The 18,664-nt window shown below is 48.1% G+C and overlaps 1 protein-coding gene across 1 annotated transcript in view; it reads left to right on the forward strand.

Annotated features, from left to right (window-relative positions):
• LOC147900370 (vacuolar protein sorting-associated protein, putative (DUF1162)) overlaps window positions 1-18,664 on the forward strand; it is a 249,522-nt gene that overhangs the window by 65,414 nt on the left and 165,444 nt on the right. Inside the window, exons 7-10 of the mRNA XM_087376703.1 lie at window positions 3,535-3,599; window positions 3,736-3,922; window positions 5,193-5,261; window positions 5,379-5,458. Coding sequence (XP_087232829.1) covers window positions 3,535-3,599; window positions 3,736-3,922; window positions 5,193-5,261; window positions 5,379-5,458 — 401 coding nt within the window. The remainder of the gene's footprint in view (window positions 1-3,534; window positions 3,600-3,735; window positions 3,923-5,192; window positions 5,262-5,378; window positions 5,459-18,664) is intronic.

Genomic DNA, 18,664 nt, shown 5'->3' on the forward strand with positions numbered 1-18,664 from the left:
TTGAGACCCTCCTGTCCACTGTGGTCTCTCAGACAGCATACAGAGGACCCACCACATAGGTGGACAACCAGTTTTTTTTGAAGACCTAACCCTTGTATGGCAATACAAGGAGAAAAGTGGACTATTTTCTTGAATTTGTTTCAAGAAGACCCCTCTCATTAATGAGAAGTCATTGAGTATGATATGCCCAAATATTGGCCATGCAATTTATTGCTTTCTTTTTATTCGGATTTAAAGATGGAGTTGCAGCCAAAGAAGCCGAGGGGAATACAGAGCCCTTGGAAGAAGCAATCATTTTGGAACTATCTCTAGTCCGGCTTGTGAAAGTCAAATAAGAAGCAGTCAACTCCAAGTGAAAGGGGCATGGATTTGCCAAGAAAGAAGAACATATAAGTACCAGATGGGAAACTTCTCTGAGTGTATCTACAAACATTATGTTGCTTCTTAGAAACAAAGATGTCATGAGCTTTGTCATTCCAAGGAATTTGGACCAAGAATATTGATATGATCGAGAATGGCACCAAATCGAAAGGACTCAGGTGGGTTTATCATAGCAAGAGGATTATTGCATAGCAGTGTCATGGAAATGCCTGGATGGAATAATCAATCCAGAATCAGGATTCCAGAAAGAAGGGCCTATGGTTGCCAGGTACTCTTATAGAGTAGGAAACGCCAAGAAAAAAAGAAGGGCCTATGGCTGTGCAGTGCTCTTAAAGAGCAGGAAACGCCAAGAAAAAGGACCTATGGCTGCCCAATGTTCTTAAAGAGCAGGAAATGGCAAAGAAAAGCAAGAATCTCTGTGCGGAAAGCAAGTGTTTTAATGCAAAAAGAGGAGCGTGTGGCTGCCTGGTGCCCTCGAAGGCCAGTAGGCCAAAAGGAGCAGAGAATGCCACAAGACTGATCTAAGTCAATGATCGGAAGTTGCCAAATTCCAAGATCCACTTTAGTGGAAGAGATGGAGGAGATCCTCCAACAAGAACAGACTGTGTACCGCACAAAGAAGCAAACACCCAGAGCCAAGTTTAACTGCGGTCGGGTATCTTGCAAAGTACCAGAACTATTAGGCAATTGATGCCAAGAGAGGAGGTATTCCCAAGTTTTACAGCTGTATTAAGAAGCTTTTCAGTTGAGGACAACTGATTAGAAACCGAGGGGATGTCACCAATTGGTAATTCTCCCAAGAAATAAAGAAGAGTCTTTATGAGAATGACTATGGTAAAAGAAAACCAACTTTGGTTTACTAGAATAAGTTTTATTGTTTGTACTTTTGCTATGCTGCAAAAAGGACCCAAGCGTGGGGAGAAAAACACAAAAAGGAGGTCCCACAAGGCCTAAAAGCATGGACAAAGGGGCTCCTCTTTAAAAGGAGGGCCCATGAGATAAAAAAGGCGCTAAAAGCACCAAATTTAAAAAGAAAGCCTAGAAAGCTTGGCTTTTATGTAAAAGTAGCTTTTAGAAAGCATGCCCTAGCTTTTTGCTAGGCCTAGTCTATTAAAGAAAGGCCCCAGGCCTTCCAGGTTCATTCAAGAGTTGTACTCAACTTCATGCTCTTTTGAGAGCCAGTTGTACAAAGTATTATTCTAATGCAATAAAGACCTTCGGGGGGGTCCAGCTCTTATTTGTGGGCCCTAGTGTTGTGCATCCTACGTCTCCTCTCTCTCCCGCTGTTCTATCGCGAAGAATCTTTGAGATAAGTGCTGCAATTCTGATTTCAGTTTGTGTTCTCCAGTTTTGATAGCCAAGTTCTTGTAAAATATTGCAAAGATATTGCAGGGAAGTAGCAATCTCTGTTCTTTCTCTCCCTCTCTCAGTTCGTTTGGATTCCCAGAAGAAACCTGTTGCTGCTCCTCGTCAGATAAAGCTATTAGATGCTGTTTTTCCCTGTTATCTATGAAATTGGAAATTAATCTTGATGATTGTCTGCTGCGAACCAGTAGGGATTTGTTTTTTGGGGTTTCAAGGCTGATTACCAGTTCGTTTTCAGGGTTTTTGGTTCGGTTTCAAAATACTTATCAATTCCAACTCATCATGAAGTTTCCCGCTCGATAGCTGCAACTTGTAGAGAGCAAGCAAGAGCTGGCAATGTGCAGATAGTGGCCAAAGCTGTCCTGCAACCAAGCCATGGTCGATGCCTTAATTTACTGCATACTTGCAATTTCTTCTACACTCTCATTGCTATTGGTGACATTGCAGTAGCTTCGCGAACAAGCATTTATTAGATACTTATACATTTGACTCCATTTCTACAAAACTTTAATTTCTAATGATGAACACTATTGCAAGAATGTGATTGCCTTGGCCTTCACCTTCCTCTTACGGAACCCATTCTACAACTCGAGAGATAAATTGAATCCTCACACTTTTTTTTAATGTGCGCAGCTTCAAGTGAGTAACACGGTTTTGGAATCAGAGCTTTCTATTGGAGAACCCCGATGATAGGCGATCACTTATAAGACAGGATGGTCATGGTGACCTTAGGGAAAAACTCTAGAGGCGCTTCCAAGTCGCCATGAAATTTTCCGCTAGGCAGCTGAACTTTGTAGTGTGCAGGCAGGGTTTGTTGGCACTGGACAAAGCTAGTGATCAAAGCAAGAAAAGCACGGATGTTGCTATTGCATTACAATTTCTTCCTGTGGTCCCCTTGTGGCAGCGTTTCATGAGGTTCGCGAACATCGACATGGAGCAAAACTCACGTGACTGTTCCCATAGGCTCGTCCTTGCCATGTATCTCTTTATCAAAGAGGGCAACTCCGAGCATAGAGATACCATAAAAGCTCTCAAACAGAGATTTGATTCCAGAGGGGGTTACTTCGTCCATTTTCCCACAAACAAAGCACGAAGTTGCCCAAATGGAGGGAGCAAATAGATAATGCGGTGGCTGCTCAGGATGCAAATGAGGTCCTGATGTTTGCTTCCATGAGGTGCCCGAACAATGCCACAGATCTTTCCTAGAGCTCCTACAATAAGCTCCGAAGTCCTCCATTGTAGGCTGCCAGTAGTCTTCTATAATGACTCATAAATGTTAATCCTCTGGGTCGATTCTTCCAATGCAAGCAAATTTTCATCTACCAGGATGCAAGAGCTCGTCCACCCATTACTATTGTAAATAAAATTCGATGGGTTGGTGTAGGATCAATCCTCACGGTTTTCGGAGGTATAAGCGTTTGAATTAGTTGGATTCCTGGACACTGAGAATGCCAATTGCCTCTTCTTCAAAAGGTCAAACTACTGAATGTTGAATGTCAAACGCTCCTCTCGCAAACGTTGAATGCAAACATCCATCCTCTCGCAAACGTTGAATGCAAATATCCATCCTTTCACAAAAGTCGACACGGGTCCACAAATAAATCCTCCATACTGCCATGTGTCTGTGGGTAATGGATAGTATAGATGCTTTGCCTTTGTGTATATTCGAGGGACATTAAGAATGTTTGTTGTCAGGACATGTATCTTTACATCTTTTGCTTGATAATTCTTTTTCGTGTATACAGCTTGCTAATGTAAGATTTCGTTGTTCCTTTCACATCACTTCAGGTGGCCTTTTCCTTTGGTATCACATTGAGTTGCTTCACCATGAACACCGATCATACTCTTTTGGGGTTCGTCAACTTTCCATGATTTTTTGTAAACTTTTTTTCCATGATCTAACTTGTCTTTCTTTGGGTGGCTGTATAAAAGGTGCAATTCTGCAAGCTGTCACCCTTCCAATTGAGAATCTCTGATTGGTCTTTGCAGTAATAGCACTGGGAAAACGAGGATTAATCAAGTTAATAAGCTAGTGGAGATCAAAGAACTTGCAGTGTATTGGAACTCTGATGAGAAAGACCTCGAGAACTCTGCAGCATGTCTCTTCACTGGGCTGTTTGCAGAGAGCAGCCGCATATATCTCGTCCAACCATTTGATATCTCTTTACGATTTGTGGTAATGGTGCCAAAAAGAGTACCCGTCTGTTTTATTGTTTCAGTAAGTCTTGTTCTGTCAGATCTGTGATGGTGATTGTGGAGTTATATCAGATTGAATGTGGCTGTTTTCATTATTAGTAAGGAGGTGGTGCAGGTTGAATTGCCTCTGTATTGATTAATGTGCCTTTAATTTCATTATTTTGAGGATTTCTGCATTTATCCTGAGTAGGTTGGCTCATTAGCCTAACTTTATATCTCTGTTAGCTAGCGGTACAGATAGTGTATGTAAAAACTTTGAGTGTAATTTGATTTGTTAGGAGTGTTTAGTGTGCCAAGACGTTGAGGAGAGGATGCAAGATTCCAAGCATCCTTGAAGTTGGTTTGTAGGGATTTGTGATCACACTTCTTTTACTAGGTTCTTTTGTTTCAATTTGGCCTGTGCCTTACAGATTGTGTGAGATCCTAATCTGTTTTTTCTGCCCTTTTTGAAATCTGTAATATCAGACATTGCCATCAGCCTTTTCTAGATTAATAGAAAATTTGTTTCCTTGATGGAGAAGACGTGTGGACATGCCACTGCGTGCTTGGGTTTTGCTGAGCACTGAGTAGAAGGATTCTACCTCAAGCAGGAGTGCATAGTTCCTCAAAAATTCGAGGTATAAGGAAAACTGAGAGGAAGATTAGAATGGTTGTGTACCAGTTGGTGAGGTTTAAAATAAAAAATCAGCCAGTAAATATTTAGAGGTTCAACGGGAAAGTGTTTTGATTCGGGCTTGTTAATCACTATTATTAGAATAGCTCAATGTCTTTTCTGTGCTTGTGCATGCTTGTTTCAGTGGCTGGCTGTTGTAATCTTTTCTTGCGTGCATTCACGTACTTGCTTGGCTTCTTATTTGGACAAACTAGAAGGAAAGCTGTAACATGAAAACTTGGGTTCCAAGGGGTGTAATATCTAGGACCTGGGTTGTTTCTGCACTTATAATTGTAAATCTATGGCTCGAGATAAGCAAGATGGGACATATAATTTATGTGAATCGTTAAATCTCTTAAGTGGATTGACACCTAAATTCACAATTCAAACTCCCCATTTAGTTGTTGAGATGATAGACGGCAAGTATACATGCATTATGTGGGGATGTTAGTAACAGTATTGCCTGTGATCTTTCTTTCCTTTCTGGTCATTTTTCTTGAGTCTACTCTTTGAATGCTCTTGCGGTCACCCATAGAGAAATGCCAGCTTTCACTTTGAAACAAACAGTTGGAACTAATGCTTGAAATTTGCCTTGCAGGTTAATAAAAATTCACTTTTTGATGGAAGTACACCACAATATTCAGTGGTTCTTGATACGAATGTGCTGGTTAGAAGGAAAACCATATTTTGCATTTTTTACGCACCAATCTACCATAGATCTTATAAAACATTCTGGTTTGACTCTTAAGATCATGTGTACATTTTTTGTCTTGTCTCCCTGCAGGCATTTACGCTGGAGGATCGGCAACTACATGAAATGTTGTTGCTATGGGATGCTCTGTCTATCTGCAAAATGCGTGAAAAGTAAGTGTATCAAGGAACTTGATCCTCTCAGTGGAGGCTTAAATTTTTTTCTAGAGAGCTTTTAAAGTCTATCAATCTTGATTCAGCGGTGAGCATAGTAGTGGTAGATTACATTCATGCGGCTATAGAAGATTTATTTGGACAAAAAATGAAACAATGGGATGCTCTGGCCCATCTATGCACGATGCACTTAGTAGAGTTCAACATAGCACAATTCATAGGAGTGCCTTTAGGGTTTTCACCAATTTATAGTCTTTTCATTTCAGAAGTTTGAGCTTATTCTCATAAGCATAAAATGGATTAGAACAAGGTCTGAGCATTTGTGCAACAGTTACAGCCATTGCATTCTTTGATATACTCTACATTGGAGTTTTCCCAAGGTACTTACAAGCATAAGGAAGATGGCATGAAATTTCATGCATTTAAAGTGGGAGAAAGAGTCTGTCTTTCCCCCTACGAGCATTCAAAGATGAGGTCCATTAGACCTGGACTGTCCCTTTGTGTGAGGTAAATCTCTGATTTAGTGTATAATTGGACTTGTCTGTCTCCTGACCTTCTCCTTCATGTGACCTTTAAGGTCAAGTTTCTGTAACCTTATGACCCTCTGTCTTTTTTCGAAGCTGATGGAAAAATTCGCCCCCATATGTTACCTCCTTTGGAAATGGACACCATACCTGATACACAGAGGAACGAACAAAAAGGGTATCTTATGGGATATATTATTTGCAAGAAGAAATAACTTCCTTTTCAGGCAAAAGGGGCAGACCCCCTACAAGTCTTGTGGGTTGTCTCCTCAATGTGGAGCCTGAGTGCAATGTCCTTCCTGAAGGGGGAGTAATGATAAGGCACTCTCATACGTTGTTCTATCCCATAGGCATGCACATGTACAACAATGATATGTTCTAGCTATTTGTCAACTGGTTTCTTGCATTGGAGCGCTCACAGGTATGCTGTAATTTTTGAGGATAAGAGTTTGGTACTGTGTCATTGCATAAACTAGTCCACATCGTCTTGTACTGGATGTGGCATGTGAGGTTTCTATCCACTAAGTGCATATGTATACCTCAAACTAGAGTGAGATCAGAGTAAATCCAACCATTGGTCTACTGTAATATTTTTAGATGAAATGTTCCACTCAGCAAAAAAAAAGAATCCTCACGGTGGGTTCTGAGATTGAGCTCATCTTCATGGATGCTGAGAGAGAATTAATGGGGGAAGGTCTAGACAGAACTCTCATCAGCAGCCATGTTGAGCTAAGAAATTGCCAGTGCAACTAGATGCTTGAGTACCCCAAGAGCTCCTGCGAGCTTCCCCCTCCCTCTCCGTACCTCTACCTCCCCTAGCCCCTCCTCCTCGCCTCGACCTCTCCCGCCCCTACCTCTCCGCCCTCACCTCCCCTCACCCGCCGCTGCCGCCGCGCCCTCCCTCGCCACCCCCGCCTCACCTCCGCCTCACATCTCACCCCCCCCTCGCACCTCCGCTCACCCCCTCGCAACCCCGTCTCACCACCCCCCCCCTCACCGCAGCCCCTCCGCCCTCACCCCTCACACCCCGCCTCACCCCCGCCTCGCTCCGCCCCCCCTCGCTACGCTCACCCCTCGCCGCTCCGTCCCCTCTCCCCTTGCCCTTCCGCTCCACCCCACCCCGCTACCACTCCGCTCACCCCCCGCCTCCCATTCCGCCCCCTCACCCCTCGCCTTCCGCCCCCGCCCCCTCTCGCCTCTCCGCCCCTCCGCTCCACCCCCGCCTTCCCCTCCCGCCCTCCGCCCCCGCCCCCCCCGCCCCTTCGCTCCACCCCGCCCCTCCGTCCCACCCCTTCCCCCCGCCCCCCGCCCGTCCTCTCGCCCCACTCCGCCTCCCCCCCGCCCCCGCTTCCGTTCCCGCCTCCCCACCTCACCCGCTCCCCGCCCCCGCTCCTCCACCCCGCGCCACCTCCGCTTCCTGCCCTCCCTTCCCGCTTCCTCCGCCCTCCGCCCTCCATCCTTCCCGCCACACCCAGGCTCCACCCTCCCGCATCTACCCCCCCTTTTTTTGGGTGGCAGCCTCTTCCTCATCGGAAGCCTCGCAGTTTGTCTTGGCGGTATGGCGGCTCCCTGCCCGGAACCGCAGGCCCAGACGGACTCTCCCTCTCCAGATGCCTACCGCGTCATCCTGACAGAGCAACAATCATCTCGTGTTCAGGAGGTTGCCAATGACTTTGCCCTTACCTCTGTTTATGGCAGAGTCATTGGACATTCCCCCTCCAGATCAGCCATCAGGAACTGGCTCCAGTCCACTCTCATGCTAGAGGACGGCCATATTGAGGAGGTGGCCCTTATGGGAAGGGGCATCTTCTGGCTCAAACTCTCCAATGCGAAAGCTGCGAGCAACCTGATTGCTGGCTCCCCCACGTCAGTGGATGGAAAGATTAGGCTGGGAGGAGAATCAGGGTGCTACTCCTGTGATCTGCAGTAGAGGCTAGTATAGAGTATAGGAGGGTGTCCGCTAGCCCCTCAGTGGCAGACTCTGACGGGCCTCAGCTTCAGGAGAGAGAGCTCCCCCGCGACTTTTACAGATCTGGCCCCTGGGACTACTTGGATGTGGCCGACCTCGGGACTTTCCCTACTTGCCTCGACATCAGTATCTTCCTGCTCCGCAAAGGGGCGGATGGGAAGATAGCCGCCTTGGCCCCTAGGGATGGCCCTAGCTTTGCTTTCACGTTCCTTAGCGACGGCACCGAGACCTGGACAGACGACTCGGTCTGGGAGGCTCTCAGGGAGCAGACACATGCTCAGGTTTGCTCCTGGATAGGCCCGTCCGGTGGGCAGCTTCTCGAGACGCAGTGGTTCGAGGGTGACGTGCGCCTGCGGTGGCGTTGTGCCGCCAAACGCTTTAGACTGATTGTGATCCTCAGGCCCCCCCTGTCTTGGCCCCTCCCCCAAGATGTCAGAGCCTGGACTCCTCAGAAACTCCGTGCCTTCTACGGGATGTCCACCTCAGAGATCTCGAGCTGGCTCGAGAAAGCTTTCGTTCATGGTACCAAAGGCCTCTCGCCTTTGCTGAAGGTGTTGAAGGACGGGCAGGACGACCCCGCTTCCCCCTCCAAACCTTCCCATAAGCGTCAGCGCCTCCACTCCGAAATGTCAGCCTCTTCTTCGACTTCGACCGCGAGCAGACAGTTGTTCGCAGCCTCCCAGTCCTCACCATGAGCCTACACCTCGTATCCTGGAATGTGAACGGGTTTCACTCTTCTGGCACCTGTGGTCCTAGGAAGCTCATTTTGAGACAGGAACTTCAGCCAGCAGTGATTGGTCGTTTGGATGTACTTCTGCTCCAGGAGCACAAGCTTTCTGCGGCTCACTCCCGTAGATGCGGGAAGATTCTCCCTGGACGCTCTCACACTTATTGGGAGCCCTCGATCGGCGCACTGGGGAGGAGTGGTGGTGTCTGTACTTCCGTGGGCGTGCAGCTAGCCCAGGGAGTTTTTGGTCATGGCACGCTGATACCAGGCCGTGCCCTTTGGGTAGGCCCTTTGGGTAGGCCTGGAACTGGAGGGCTCCAGAGTTGGAATCCTCAACATTTATGCTCCCACAGATCTCCGTTGTAGAGCCACCTTCTGGAGGACACTTACAGGGATTCTCCCAGACATGGATTCCTGGATTGTTGGAGGTGACTTCAACAATCTGGAGACCTTGGAGGACCAGCAGGGTAGAGGACCGGAGTTTACAGGTATGTCTCAGGCAGAGCAGTCCGTTTGGGACTCTTTTATCTTTGCGACAGGAGGAAGGGACAGTTGGCGAGACCCGTCCTTCCGACGTTGGCACGGGAGCTTGGACTTCTCGTGGGGCTTCCGCAGGGAAGGAGGTAGACTCCTGGAGAGGCTGGATAGATTTTATGTTAGTGATTGGGCCATCGGCAGAGGCGGTCAGGCGGGTATAGTTCCAGGGACGACACTTTCCGACCATGCGCCTGTGCTCTTATCATTAGACTCGGCAGCTCAGGCCCTTCCCCCCCGCTCATGCCGGATTCCCGACTCCATTTTCTCGAGGGAGGACGTGCGCAGCAGTATATGCAGTCTTTGGGACAGAGACTGGGGCGAGTGCGTGGATCTGGTTGGTTCGGTGGCGCAGGCTTTGCAGGAGTCCAGCCAGATCTGCCAGCTCGCAGCCCTACAGGTTCGACAGGATTGGTGGGGCAGAGAGAGAGCTCTTCGGAGGGACCTCACCTCCATTCAGCGACTCCAGCAGGCATCCCCGGGCTCGGAGGAGCTTCGGATCCAGGCCCTTCGAGCCAGAGCCCTTCTTGAGGAGACACTCCAGCGTCGCTCAGAGTTTTCCTATCACGCCTCTCTCTCCTTCTGGGCCCGGAAGGGTGACCGGATGTGCAGGGAGTTCTTCAGGACGCATGGCCAGAGAGCTGCAGGTGATCAGCTTCGGAGTCTCAGGACAGCGGAGGGACACATTGTTACGGATCCGGGAGAGGTCCTGGGGTTGGCCACTGACTTCTACAGGACCCTTTTCCAGCAGGAGCCGCTTGCCCCTCGTACTCGACGTGCCCGTGAGGAGGTGTGGAAGCACACTCCATCCCTGGTCCAGCCTAGCATGCAGGCGACGTTGTTGGCACCGTTCACCACGGATGAGATGCTGGAGGCCTTGATGGCCGTCGATGGACAGAAATGCCCAGGTGAGGATGGGCTATCCCGGGCATTCTTCACCTCCTTCTGGGACCAGATCCATCAGCCCCTCCTAGCAGCTCTTCAGAGGATTTTCAGCAGCGGTTATATGCCAGAGAGCCTCTCTTCGGGACTGATTTGCCTCATCCCGAAGGGAGGAGATAGACAGGAGATCCGTCAGTGGCGCCCGATCACTCTCCTTACCACTGCCTACAAAATCCTCGCCAAGATGATCAGCGCCAGAGTTCGGCCTCTACTCCCAGACCTCATCCATGACACTCAGACAGGCTTTGTCCAGGATCGCAGTATCCTGGATAATGTCTTCACCTTTTCAGAGGCGGCGGAGTGGGCTCAGCACAGCGGATCACACCTTGCCATCCTACTTCTCGACTTTGAGAAGGCCTACGATCGAGTGGACTGGTCCTTTCTGGAGGGGACTCTGGAGCGGCTAGGTTTCCCAGCAGGTTGGATTCAGGGTATTCCAGCTTTGTACAGGACAGCTTCTAGCAGAGTCATCATTGGAGGCAGGATGGGTGAGCGTTTTAGCTTGGAGAGATCAGTGCGTCAGGGCTGCCCCCTTGCTCCTTACCTGTTTCTCTTCTTCGCCGAGGCTATGACTTACTACCTTCGGGCGAGGTCTACAGGGATCAGGGGTGTTCGCCTTCCACTCCGAGAGGACACGGAGCTCTTGGACTCGGAGTACGCGGATGACACAGCCCTGTATGTCCAGGACGATGAGATGATGCTGGAGAGGGTGAGGATGGCCTTGGAGGTCTTCTGCTCGGCTGCTGGTGCGAAAATCAACTGGAACAAATCAGTTGGTTTTCTCACAGACCCCGGGGCGTGTTCTCAGTGGGGGAGGTTTTTGGGCTTCAGGTGGATCCCACGGGGACAGACAGCTAGATACCTTGGTTTTCAGGTCGGCCTAGACATCACGCCAGCTCAGCAGTTTCTCCCGGTGCTAGATTCCATCCGACGGAAGCTGGCTTTCTGGAGCACGGCTAAGCTTTCCCTTGCAGGTCGTGCCCTGGTAGTCAACCAGGTCCTCCTAGCCACGGCTTGGTATGTGGCTTCCTGTTGGTGTTTCTCGAGATCCAGCGTGGCATAGCTTAGGAGGCTGGTTCGGAACTTCCTTTGGTCCAGGGAGGATGGCCTCAGAGATACCAGAGCTAGGGTTGCTTGGCAGACAGTCATTTCCGCAGGCGGAGGGTGGCCTGGGGGTCATCGATCCAGAGCTTCAGAGTCAGGCCTTGTTAGGCAAGCTAGTCATCCGCGATTTGACCCCGGGGGGGCAGACGTGGAAGATGCTACTTCTGCAGGGGGTCGGTTCTTGTGTCCCGCGTCGAGGTGGAGAGTGGCTCCCGTCCCTCAGGTGGATCTTCACTTCCGCCCCGCTCACTCAGCCCCGCTCCCCACTCGTTCGTAGCCTCCTCATGGTTTGGAGGCGGCTCCGCCTCAGTCTCATTCAGTCCCCTCCTAGCTGTCAGGAGGAGATCGATCGCCAGCCGCTTATATGGAATGGTCAGGTCAGAGATGCCGAGGGCCTTCAGTTGGGGGAGAGATCACATATCAGGTGGGATGGTTGGATGAGGGGGCCAGCCCGGTCCCTTCGAGTTTGGAGGGACACGTACAGACATTTGGAGACGGCTGATCTCGCAGACGCAGCTGGAGGGGCACGTGGAGCCCAGGCGAGACGCACGGAGATCGACGGCGCGATCCCAGCTGATTGGTTGGTTCCACCTGAGCCTCAGATCCTCATGCCGGGTGACGACCGTTGGCTGGGACAGTTCACCCCCCGTGGCATCCCACTGGTGGTTGCAGGACGTATGGACGACTCCTCTATTTCCTTCTTCGCGGTTATGGGGGATGGACGACTCAGGAGAGAGGATGCGCTCATCGACCCCCTACTCCCATGGCAGAGGGTTCGGGTCGTAGGCCTTTTGGGGAAGGTCTGGCGTACCGATCCTAGCATTGAGCAGGATCAGATGCAGCTTTGGCGACTCTGGCTCTGGGAGGGGCGGGCCTTGTCAGAGCTTGATTGGGACCCAGGATAGTGGAGTTGGCCAGAGATTGTGACAGGACAGGGGCCGACCTCCTTCTTTGCCTACAGCACGACTCTGGGCAGGCGAGTTCTTGGGAGGATGCAGAGCCGCCCCCCCACCCAGCGGCCCAGCTGGTATGCACAGGGTATTTCCAGGTTCTTTTTGCAGGCCTTCTGGAAGGCCTTGTGGGAGAGCTGGCGGCCGCGGAAGATCTCCTACTTCCTGTGGCTTCTTGCCCACAAAGGTCTTCCAGTGGGGAGCTGGTTGCGGCAGATAGGCCAGGACGGACGCTGTCAGATCTGCCATGAGGATGAGGAGTCACCAAAACACTGCCTGTGGAGCTGCACTCGCGCCCAGGAAGTGTGGAGGTGGACTTTCGGGATTCTTACTCGCGCAGCACCGGAGCTAGGTTTGATCACTTGGGGCGCGTTCTGTTGGTGCAGCACCGCACCTGGTCTTCATCACTTATTCGAGGCATGCCAGCAGGACCCCACTTTCCTTATCACACAGGGGACGTGGGGGCCGCTCGAGGGTATCCCACAGCACCTAGCAGAGGCTGATACAGGAGTTCAGGAGAGGCAGCCAGTCTGGGAGATTATTAGCAGTATCGCAGGGTGGCACATCTGGACCTCGCGTTGCGCGCAGATCCTCGGTGGCACCTCCTTATCGACTGCCCAGATCATGACTGATATTTGGAGCGAGATTATTCATACCCTCAGAGGCCAGTGGGACCAGATTCAGGGAGATTCCCGGGCCGGCCGGGAGAAGCGGAGACGCTTCCTCCGGGCTTGGGACACACAGGGCCTCTTCTTCGAGCAGACTTCGCAGGGCCTTCGGTGGCGCTACTCACCACCCCGATGGCTGTTCATTCACACTCGCCTTATCCCTCCGTGAGAGAGTGATTTATTTTTTGTTACCTTTTAGGGCTGTGTCTGATTTGTGAACGCAGCCCGTCAGCTACAAGCTGACCTTTTGTATCTTGCTCTCGAAGTAATATAATTAGCACTGTTTTTTCAGAAAAAAAGAGCTAAGAAATTGCCAGTTATAACTTGAAGATGGGTAAGATGTTCACAAAGATTATAGCTCCAGGGCATGGGACAGTAGGATTTGACGTCAGTAGCCAGTTTTGGGATAAGAAAAAGCTGTCTAATGTGTGGTAGGAAGAGGTCTGCTTTCTCTCTGGTTGTTTTTTGGAGTACCATGCCATGGTACTCCAAAAAGTTGTCTAATGTGTGGTAGGAAGAGGTCTACTCTCTCTGGTTGTTTTTTGGAGTACCATGCCATGGTTTCATCTTCCACACGGTTTTGGTCCTTTTATGTCACTTGAGCTTTGATTTACTTGGGTTCCAGGATGAGGTTGCATCATTGAACAAGAGAGGTGTGAGGGGGTAGAACACCTACTTACAGAATTCTTACTTGAGCTTTGATCCTTTTATGTCAATTGAGCTTTGATTTACTTGGGTTCCAGGATGAAGTTGCATCAATGAACAAGAAATGTGTGACGGGGTAGAACACCTGCTTACAGAATTCTTAGTGATTTAGGATCCTTATTAACTTGCACTTTTTACAAAGGGAATTTAAAAGCAAAAACCACACGTCTCAAAGTTGAGGGGTGAATTTGCGGACCTGTCTGAAAGCTTTGCATTAACACACCACCTTGAAAGAGAGTGCAAGACTCAATGTACTGGCAAATACTGTGCAGTGAATGCAAAACAAAACACAGACACTGCTTCAGCAAGGCAAAGCATGCCCCATTTTCACAGGAGGTAACGTCTTCACATGAGAACTCCATGTATATAGAAACATTGCTGGATCCTCCTTCACGTAACCAACAGCTCTGTAAAGCAGCTTGTAGAGGCTCTAGCTTGGAGAAGAGAAAATATGCACTTCAAAAGAGAGAAACTCCCAGGACAACAGCTCCAAAAGCTGCTTCTTTAGTCAATCTTAAATAATACTTGCCTTGTAACTTGATATAGAGGCTGATGTCAGAACAGCAGCTTATCACTTCTAGATGATAAATAGGGTCTTTTACAGAGAAGTCATCATCTGTGAGCTTCCTTCCATCAGATAATGTGAAAAATGAGGGAAGGTTGAGTGTAGAGACATCTTTTTCAAGCAAACTCTTCAAACAGTCCCATATACATGCATATGCAGGCGTTTGCGCACGTGCACATTTTTTGAAAGCAGATTCCATTTAGAATAAAGTACATTCATAGCTGTCCAAAGTGGAACAGCTACTACTCAGAATCTAAAAGCAGTAATAAAACATTTCTAAATGGGCCAGAGGAAGGTCTTCAAGAGAATGCGCATCTTGGAGAAAAGAAAGAAAGAAAGTTTATTAAAGTCTTCGGAAGACCGATGGGTCTATGAGACTATGAAAAACCTGATACAATGAGCTGTGGTAGTGGAGCTACTAAACGAGCATCCACACTAATGCAGAATGCAAAAAAATGCAAAATGGCAGCACTAAGTCCTAAGTACAACATAGTCATATCCCGACTATATATATCAATCTCAGCATCATCGTCGGCATCATCATAACCATCATCCTCATCATCGTCAGCAGTAGGAGACATCAGGATGGATGAGGCTGTGGAAGTGGAGGCTATGGAATTGGAGAGAAAGATACAAAGACGAACGGGGAAAAGTGGAAAACATGCACCAAAGGATGCTCATACAGTCAAATGGTACGAGCATAATATAATGATCAGAGCGCCCAATAGTGACACTAGGAGAAGAAGTGAGCATAGTCTAGCATAGTAGCATATCTGCCAAACAACCATCGGAAGAAGCTATATGCCTGGCAGCCACTAAGGATCCCACTGCTTGAGAGGAATCTTGCTCCAGATGCGCTTTTACCAAGAAGGAGACTCGTTCAAATGCCAAAAGTGATTTTCATGCTCTTGGATTCAAGGCTGTGGAAGTAATAAATGCTAGGCGCGCGCACGCACACACACACACACATGTGCACATGCTTTTTTTTGGTGAAACCAATAACTATAAAATTAACATGAAATCAATGTACATGACATTAGACTCCAAAAGAGAGCCTAATGAAAGAACTCAAAAACAGTGAGAAAACACTTCAAGGCTAGTAGCATCCAAGTCCCTCGCAGCATAACTATCATATAAAGATTGCTTGAGGGACATTCTGAAGAAAGCATATGCCTGAGGAAACTGTTGTCCCATCCTAAAATGCAATCTGTGTGTCCAAATAGTCCATAGTACCCAAAAGCGAGCCCAGTGAAAGAAAGGAGGAATGGAGACATCTGAGATGAGAAGCATCCAAACATCCAAAAGAGTTTTCCGAATCTGATAGAGGGAAACCGGAGCCGCAGCAAATGAGAGACATGAGTGATCAATATTCGAGAGTGCGGGCAAGACCATAACAAATGGGGAACTGTCTCACGGTGATGAGAGCAACGGGGGCAGGAAGAGGAAGCAATACGATGTGCTTCCAATTTCACCCCAATGGAAAAAGCTCCCACTATACATCTCCAAAGGAAAAGCCTCTGTTTCAATGGCAATTTAGCTTTCCAAAATTTCCTGAGTTTTGATTGCCACTAAGATAAAGGCCTATCCAAATTCCAAAGAGTGTTGGCATGCTTATCAATCCATGGCGGTGGAAGAAGAAATCTGTAGACCATCGAGGATGTCAAATTATGCATTGAAAGTGAATAGGTAGCAGGAGACAAGGAAGTCAGATTCCAGTCCAGTAATCTGTCTTGTATAAACAGCGGAGGAACAGGAACAAATGGCTGCAACATAGTTGTAAGTATTCTCCAAATGGGCCTATGATGCAGACCCAAGGGGAATGTCCTGCAAGCTTGTGGAAATGAAAGCACATAACCATGTTGATCCACCACATCTCCGACAAATCTTATGCCCAATTTCATAAGATTATATGCTTTAATAGGTGCCTGTAAAGCAAGAGGCGATTCAAACACCTTGCTCCAATGGATGCTTTCCAAACGAAGAGAGTTACCATGATGGGAGGAAGCACCTGACCATTTAGCATAAGAGAGAATTCTCTCCCAATCATGAATAAAAGCAGTAGAAACAGGACAGCCAGGAATTTTCCCCTGAAATGTGGTCATGACTGCTTCCCAGTGATCTGTAATCCCGCGGGCTATTATGTTAGCAGCTATGTGTGGAAACATGAAGTCACATGCATATGGGCATTGGATTACAGATCACTGGGAAGCAGTCATATGCACATTTGCGCCGCGTGCACACGCATGCATGCAATGTGAATAGTACCATCTAGGAGAAAATAGAGGAAAACAAGTAGAAAATGGAGTAAAAGTCCATATTACTTTAGTGGAACCAGATGTCTTTGAGTAGAGCACGTCTAGGACTCTTCTAGAGAAAGAAAAAAAGCTGTATTAACGTCTTTGAGAGGCCTCACGGACCTATGAAACAAAGCACAATCAACAAAATAGCTCATACAAGCCTCACGGACCTATGGGCTGAAGTAAAGCTCGGCATAGTTACTAGAAACGGCGGTTTCTGGCCTGGAAACAGAAACTCCGAAACAGAAATGGGTTTCTTTCAGAAATGCCATTTTGTAATCACTTTTTTTTTTTGGGGGTGTGTGTGTGTGGTGTGGGTTGGTTTTTTGGGTGGCCTCTTTTGATTTAACTGTTTTTGCCTTCTTTTGATTAAAGTGTTTTTCGCTGAGTCATCGCCTCCTGTCGTCGTCTTCATCGCCTCCTGTCGTCGTTTTCGCCACCTCCCATGTTGCTGCTTTCTAGCCTCTCCATCTTTGATTCCTGGGCCCTGGCACCTGCAGCCTGCTCTCCTCTCCATCCCTCCATCCTGCAGGCTAGTAGCTGCTCTCCATCCTCAGCCTGTTCTCAGCTCTCCATCCCTCCACTACCTCTCCTCTTTTACCTCTCCATCCTCCTCCTACCTCTCATCCTCCTCTGACTCCTTCTACCTCTCCATCCTCTTTCACCTCCCCATCCTCCTTCTACCTCTCCATCCTTTCTCACCTCTCCATCCTCCCTCTCACCTCTTTTTTTGCGCAAAAAGTAGTGCTAGTTATATTGCTTGAAAACGAGAGTACAAGAAGGCCTAAAGGCCAGCGGGCTGTAATCACAAAATGGATACAGCCCATGGTAACAAATTAATTACAAGCCTCTCAGGGTATAATCATTTGAGTGTGAACAAACAGCCACGGTGGGGGGGAGTAATGCCACTGAAGACTCTGAGCAGAGTGCTGGAAGAAGAGCTCTTGATGGTCCCAGTCGCGAAGGAACGTGCTCCAGATGTCCGCTAGGGTCTGGGTAGCAGAGCAAACCTGATCTCCTAGGGTCTGCGCACATCTGGAAGTCCATATATACCAGCCTACAATACTCCCTATGATCTCCCAAACTGCGTGCCGAGTCATCGCTCCTGCATCTGTCTCTGTTAGATGCCAAGGGAAGCTGTCCATGTATGCCCAGGTGGCCTGCATGATGAAGAAAACTGGATCTTGCCGGGAGAACTCATAAGCCAAGTGGACTGACTATTCTCAACAACTATCTGATCACACTCCACTTTGGCTGAACTTTTCATTTGGCATGCCTCTGGATGACATGCAGCTCTCTTTAGTCAGACACTTGTAAGTCAATCAATTATATCTTTCTCATTAAAAACTCCAGCAAATGATTAGATTGGCTTGCAGGCCATTGTTATCTCATGCTCAGGAGGATGTGGACTTTGCTTGGAACTCTTTTGTACATCGTATTCAAAATGTCATCAAGGAATATGGAAGATGGTACATGGTAGAAACCACACAGCATATCCAGTGGGCAAAATCATACAAGCAGTCCTTGGTACATATTAGCCATCAAAGGTCTCTTTCTGCTTCTGAGCAGAGTTCATTGTCTTGTGCTTCTTCCATAATTGATGCTAATGATAAACGCAAGCTTTCCAAATGGCAGACAAGGGCTAGAGTTAAGCCTATGCTAGATAAGGGTTGTTCCTCAAAATCTTTCTTTCGGACAAAGTCAATCTATCATGAGAGTCAGGAAACCCGATGGTCTTTGGACCCAGACTTTATCTTAGCTAGAAAAACAATGTCTGGATCATTTTCAGCTTCTTTTTTCTCAGCCATCTTCTTCTACTCCTCAGGTTGAATTGGCTCGGAGCAGATTTATTGAACTTGTTTCTCCTATTGTTTCTTTGCAAAAAGCTTCAATGCTGGAAATGTCTTTTTCAGATATTGAATTGGATGAAGCCCTCAAACATTTGGGTAAACATAAATCCCCTGGCTGGGATGGTTTGACGGTTGAATTTTTTGTAGCCTTCTGGGCTGAATTGAAGGGTCCAATCTTGAAACTCATTAATGTATCCTGGCAGCATCAACATCTTCCCTCAGCTTGGAAGCATGGTCTGGTTAAGCTTGTGCCCAAAAAACCCCTATGTGAGACTATGGATGATTGGAGGCCCATCACTTTGATGCCTGTTATATATAAACTTATTGCTAAAATGTTGGTTCATCGGATAAAGGATATCCTTCATGATGGA

The sequence above is a fragment of the Dipteris shenzhenensis genome, chromosome 7 (genome assembly GCF_047967505.1).
Source record: "Dipteris shenzhenensis isolate YYH24624 ecotype China chromosome 7, Dip_SZ_1.0, whole genome shotgun sequence".
Classification (NCBI taxonomy): domain Eukaryota; kingdom Viridiplantae; phylum Streptophyta; class Polypodiopsida; order Gleicheniales; family Dipteridaceae; genus Dipteris; species Dipteris shenzhenensis.